The following is a 6,297-nucleotide window of genomic DNA, read 5'->3' as shown; positions in this document are numbered from 1 at the left end:
TGTATGTATGTATGTATGTATGTATGTATGTATGTATGTATGTATGTGCGATGGTGCATGTGTATTTGTAAAGGCATGAATACTGTTAGTGATACATTTAATTAATTAATTTTTTTTTTTTTTAAGTTCTTACATGCCTCAAGGATGAATAATCAAAAGGTTATACGAATGAAAAACTTGGAGAAGAAATGAAGCTTATTAATATTACATTTTATAGATTCCTTGTTTATATTTTAAGTATTTTCTGTTTTACATTATTGTACAATAATTATTGTAGCTTGCACTTTTATTGCCCTTTTCTTTTTTTGGGTTGTATCGAGGTGGATCGAGTAGCTGAGATACAGATCAATGAAAGAATTGTACAATAAAGGGTATTTAATGTATTTTTTTGTTCTTTTTCTCTGGTCTGTGTTGAGGTGGATCGAGTAGCTGAAGCATGGAGCAGTGAATAAATTAAAAGAAAAAAAGACTACAATTTAGTATTGTATTCTATTTATTGTTTCTCCCCGTAGGGTTTACAAGGCGTTTTTTTTATGAGGAACGTACCCAAACCTCTTACAATTACCTAACATTCAAACATTCAAAAGTGACATATAAAACAACACCAGCTCCCCGTGGACATCTTCCTCTTCTTCTTCTTCCGCTTCTGCACCGGCCCCGCCCTTGATCCTCCATCCCTTCCATCTCGTCTTCTCCTTATTTGGCCCAGTCTCTCTTTCCTCCATCCTTCTTATCCTCATCCGACTCCACTAGAAGTTTTTCCTCCATATCTTTTGATATCTCCTCATCCTCCGATCTCCCTGTACTCCTGCGTATCCTCCCTTCCATTTTCTCCTCTTTCTCCTCTCTCTCTCTCTCTCTCTCTCTCTCTCTCTCTATCTCTATCTCTCTTTTCCACAGACTTGTCCTCATGGATCTTTACCCCTATGCTGTTTCCTGCCTTTCTCCTCGCCTCCAACACCCGCCACTTCTCCTCTTCGTTTCCCAGCTTCACCAATATGGTCATTCATATTCCTCTCTGCCCCACCACAATCACCTTTCTCACCGTCACTCTTACCTTTAGCCCTTCCGCGAATAACTCCTTTACTTTCTCCCACTTGCCTCCTTATTTCTCCTTCTCGACCCTTAAAATTACATTCCTTTTCCTTAGTTCGTCCTCGTTCCTTTCACCTACCCCCGCCCACCATTTCTTCTTCTCAGTCCCACTCTCCTCGTATTCCTCTTTCTTTCTTTTGCCTCTACTTTGCTCCATTCTTTCTACCTTTTTCTCCAAGCTCCTTACTTTCTCCTCCAGCTCCTCCATCCTCTCGTCCTTTTTCCTCTCTCTCATCATCTTTCTTACTTTCTCCTCCACAATCCTTTCGACCGCCTCTGCTATTGTTCTCCCCTCGCGCTCCATCCTGGAATCTGTAACAAGTGCGTTATTACTTTCCTCTCCCTTATTCCGCTTTCTCTTCCGCACCCCTCTTTTTCTCTCTGTCCTATCACGCTTATCTCTTTTACCTCTACATTTACCTTTGATCCTTCCGCAACCTGTCCTTGCACTAATCATCGCTTACCTTTCTCCTCGTCTTATTCTCCCTTCCGCAACCGAATTTTCTGCTCAACTACACGTGCGCCGGCCTTTCTCCGCCTCGTGCCGCCAAGCCAGACGTTCGATTGCTCGATCCTTCGACCCGTCGCGAAGACTCCCCGCTTCGTTCCGCATCTGCCGCGCCACCATCACATTCCTCTGTCTCTCGACAGGTCGCTCGAAACTCCATGCTGCCAACTCGCTCATCTCTCTCATCGTGTAACCTGGGCCCTTTATCTTCCTGCTTCACACCCTAACCTCTCAGGTGTTCCCTTACTTTCTCTCCTCACTGCTCCTCAATCACACTATCCTCGACCTCTTCTCCACTTTCCCGACCTCCTCCGATCCTCCTCCACAGGCTCCACCACCCCACTTTATCCTTCCTTGCTTCACCTCCTTTCGAAAATCCTTTTCTTACTCCTCTCCACTCCGAGCCAAACCGTCCACTGCTCTCCCCTCCATTTCCTCGACTACAATTTAGTAATACATATAATATGTAATTTCTTATGTATTGTAATAAAGATACAATTTTATTTTACATAAAAAATGTAGTTTTTTTATTATATTTATTATATTCTTTATTATATTTATTAATGAAACATGTACTTTTAATATATTGCAGTTATATTTATTACAGGTATATTCTTTTTGTATAGGTATACATAAAATGATTTTAAAATGTAATATTAACATATCGTTGTATTAAAATTAAAATTTCATTTAAATTAAGCATGAATATATATCTTATTTTCATTTTGGATGCATAATTAAATTATTCATTTATTTCATTTAATGTAATAAAACTATTTTATATTACATATTTTATAATTATAATTGTTTTCTTATAAGTATAATGTATAAAATATTATATTTTTCTTTTCGGTTGTTCAATATATGTTATATAACATTATATTTTCTAATAATTTACCTCAATACATTTATATTATTCAATCTGCAATCACATTTATATAATTTTATTTTTTCTCATTTTTATATATTTTTTATTTTTAATACATAAATATTTATCTTTATTATTTTTATTAAATTCAGATTAATTTCATGTAAAAGTGGAGTGAGAGCGGAGAAAGAAAGAGCAATTGAGAAAGAAGTTCAGAGAAAGACGTTCAGCAAAACCGCTCAGTAGCACGTGATTGGCTCTTATACTTTCAGACCCAACGAATCAGCGTAGCGTGTCGATAAGACGACACTCAACAGTTGTGTCTGCTGAACGTGGCCGTTCAGATGGTGTTAGTGGGCGCTTATACTTATTTCGCGCATGCGCACTCCATTTTGGACAACACTAACATCAAAGGCGCCGACAGAGAGTTGCGCTACTGTGGCCCAATTTGAGTGTTAACTCTCAATTTGGGTGTTAACCATCAAAGTTGAGTGTACTTTTTCATAAAGGTACAACTTTTGTTATTAAATTTCACGTTCTTTTTTAGTGCTTTAATAATATATTTCCAAATATAGTATAGAATATATATGTATATCCTATAAACATTTTTTAAAATATTTGTGAATAATCTGTAATTGTTCTAAGAATGTGCATAGAACATTTGAATGTGAACGATTCCGCTTCAAATGTTCTATAAATATTCTCGGATAATCTACAAATGTTTGTGAATATTCCCGAATATATTAAGAAAAATGTATATATTCCAAGATTGTTTTAATAAATTCACAAATATTCACAAATATCCTATATTGTTTTATAAATGTATATGCGATACCCCATTTTTAATGTTCCTAAAATAATCTATATACATGTTCTATAAATATATTTTGCATATATAAAAAAATTATGGATTATGCGGAAATATTTATAAAACATTTGTAGATTATTCGAGAATATTTACAGAAATTTCTAAGGACATTCAAAGCGGGACATTACACTTTCTTTGTACATTTATAGATCATTCATAGAAAATTCATGAATATTCTAAAAAATATTTATAGAACATTCATGGAATATTTCATGCTGTATGGGATGTAATTTATATTATCATTATCATATATAATAAAATCCGAAATTTGACGCAATATGATCTTATCTTTATATGTATAATCATATTTGGTTTGGTCTTATATATGAAAGCAGATCTAGTCGAATGTACTTTTATATGATCATATACAGATATACAATGATTAGATCATATATCACGCCATGTATTGGACATTGTTATACAGGATGTCAATTTAAAAACTTTAGTCGAAATATCTCGGGAATTAGAAATGATATCAAAACACGGTTTGGAGAGATGTAGGGGAGCAAGGGGGACATACCTTTATTTTAAAAAATTTTATCTTGGGTGGAGGCGTCATGGTCAAATAAAGGTCAACTTAATTTTTTTTAATGCATACATAATTTTTTAAACATCTACGTTTGTAATCCTTCTCATTACGAACTCAACCAATTCGACCACTGAGGCATGTGGTAATATTTATCGCAATAACATGTATTAAGATGAAGAGAAGAAAAGAAGTCAATTAAATTCTCAATTGTGTTAATTATTGACTGGCGAAGTAAATGTTACTTATTCGGTTTGAATATACACTTTTGACTGAAAATCGGTGTTTTCATCTTATTATCGTTTGTCATCTTAATACATGTTATTGCGATAAATATTACCACGTGCCTCAGTGGTCGAATTGGTACAACACTCGTCACGGAATGAGGGAGATTCCAGGTTCGAACCCTGGGTGAGGTAATATTTTTTGCAATACATTTAATTATTTAATTAAGATGCTTATATTATAAGCATCTAAAATTACATCGACTTTAGAATAACCAGAATCCTTGGTCGAAACTTGGTGACGATTTGTCACGACAATTATAATCGTTACCACGATTATAATAATTGCCAGTATAGTCAATTAAATTCTCAATTGTGTTAATTATTGACTGGCGAAGTAAATGTTACTTATTCGAATTAATATTAAAATGTGAAGAAACAGGATTAATAGCAAAAAAAAACAGAACCGTACAAAGATTAGTGAATAAAGCAACTCAACTTGAAGTGTTAAGTCATTTTGCAATAAATTTAACATTGTCGATTCGCAAGCTGCAGCTGCAAAAGGTGTCTCATAACATGTACAAAGACAATAATACTATGAGCCTGCATTTGGTCATTTGACCTTCGGCGACTTTGGATCATAGCGCGTTGAGCTCGTAATAAGAAGGGCTACAAACGTAGATATTTAAAAAATCATGTATCTATTAAAAAAAATTAAGTTGACCTTTATTTGACCTTTATTTGACCTTGACGCCTCCACCCAAGGTCAAATTTTTTTAAATCAAAGTATGTCCCCCTTACTCCCCTACATTCTCTCCAAACCGTGTTTTGATATCATTACTAATTCCCGAGATATTTTGATTAAAAGTTTTCAAATTGACACTTTGTATAACAATGTACCATACATGACGTGATATATGATCTAATCATTATATATGTTACGGGCAAAGTCCGCATAGTGTGCAGTGTCAGCATTGCCTGGGCAATGTCAGCATTGCACAACGCGACTGGGCAAAGTAGTTTATTAGTGGACATTGCCCGGTTTGATGTAGGCAAAGTTAACACTGCCCATCCAGCGATGGCAATGTCAACGACTATTATCACATTGCGGACTTTGCTCGGTTCCGAGTAATTGTTGAAAACGCAAACCAGAGTTGCATCAAAACTTTATGAAATATTCACCCTTTCAAAATATTATAACGTCAATTATTTATTATAATAATAAATTTAATGTTGAATTAATCCATTTCTAGGTGTTTGCATTCATTAAAGATTAAAGAGAATAAGATAAAAAGAGAATAAAAGAAATTATATATAGAGTAATTAAAATTAAATGCTATTTATGTGTCATATATGAAAATAAATATCTAGAAAAATAAGAAAATATAAAATATCTTGTGAGTTCATAAAATTTTCATATCATTCGTGTTTATCACCGAGTTTAAAATTAAACATAACGGTCGAAGGACCGTAATAAGGAGGATATAGGCTCCTTTAGCGAATAAATGCGAACGATAACTAGGAAGTGACTCACCCCATGTTACGCGCCTCGGTATCTCAACAATGCACGTTTTTTTAGAATAAAGCGTATAACCAAACCAGTAGATGTGTCCAGGCAAGCGTAGGTGAAATTAGGCAAGCCAGGTAGACGTCCAAGCAATAGAATGTCCATGCAAAGGTATCTGTAGGTCTAGCCGGTCTAACGTGTGTACTGGCGTGTATTGCCGAGAGCCCGAAAGAGAATAGTGTTTACACGAGGACGTCCCGGAAGTGATTTCCGCGCACTTGCGGCTTCGCGTAAGCTGCCGAAAAGCACGTGGGCGAGTAATGTATTGATGTATTGATTGCTATCGGGGATCGTCGAGAGCGGCACCGGTCGGTGAGATTATGAGTCTACAGTTATCGATCGATACTGCCTCGCGATCCACCGATGTTTTACTAGGAGTATATTAGTAAATTAAATTATATATATTAAATCATCTACAAACTATACGCACTCATCTATTTTAGCAACAATCTATTCAAAGAGCAAAGATATAACAAAAAAAAGCAAAGATAACGGCTATAAGTTGAATACATATACAAATGCGATGCATTAAACAGACGTACTCTTTAAATTGCTTTACTTTTGAAACTAGCATAATAATTTAACTTTTCGCGAAATTTCATGTATTCTATATTAAAAGTTACGTACAACATATAATTTAA

The 6,297-nt window shown here is 35.0% G+C and overlaps 1 protein-coding gene and 1 pseudogene across 1 annotated transcript; both read right to left on the bottom strand.

Annotated features, from left to right (window-relative positions):
• The window catches only part of LOC112465273, an 8,836-nt pseudogene extending 2,937 nt beyond the window's left edge, over positions 1 to 5,899 (bottom strand).
• LOC112465274 (arginine and glutamate-rich protein 1-like) lies at positions 7 to 5,861 on the bottom strand. The gene is made up of 2 exons (XM_025032753.1): positions 5,843 to 5,861; positions 7 to 2,043 (listed from the first exon to the last, which is right to left on the bottom strand). The coding sequence occupies exon 2, from the start codon at positions 1,550 to 1,552 to the stop codon at positions 1,106 to 1,108; it is 447 nt and encodes a 148-aa protein (XP_024888521.1). The 5' UTR covers positions 1,553 to 2,043; positions 5,843 to 5,861; the 3' UTR covers positions 7 to 1,105.
• Positions 5,900 to 6,297: the final 398 nt, after the last annotated feature.

This window comes from Temnothorax curvispinosus, unplaced genomic scaffold (genome assembly GCF_003070985.1).
Source record: "Temnothorax curvispinosus isolate PA1 unplaced genomic scaffold, ASM307098v1 QBEX01015041.1, whole genome shotgun sequence".
NCBI classification, from domain to species: Eukaryota; Metazoa; Arthropoda; class Insecta; order Hymenoptera; family Formicidae; genus Temnothorax; species Temnothorax curvispinosus.
This window is presented reverse-complemented; position numbering and strand designations above follow the sequence as displayed.

Coding starts and splice junctions, on each gene's coding strand:
- LOC112465274 (XM_025032753.1), bottom strand. CDS start 1,552: ATGATTAGTGCAAGGACAGGTTGCGGAAGGATCAAAGGTAAATGTAGA.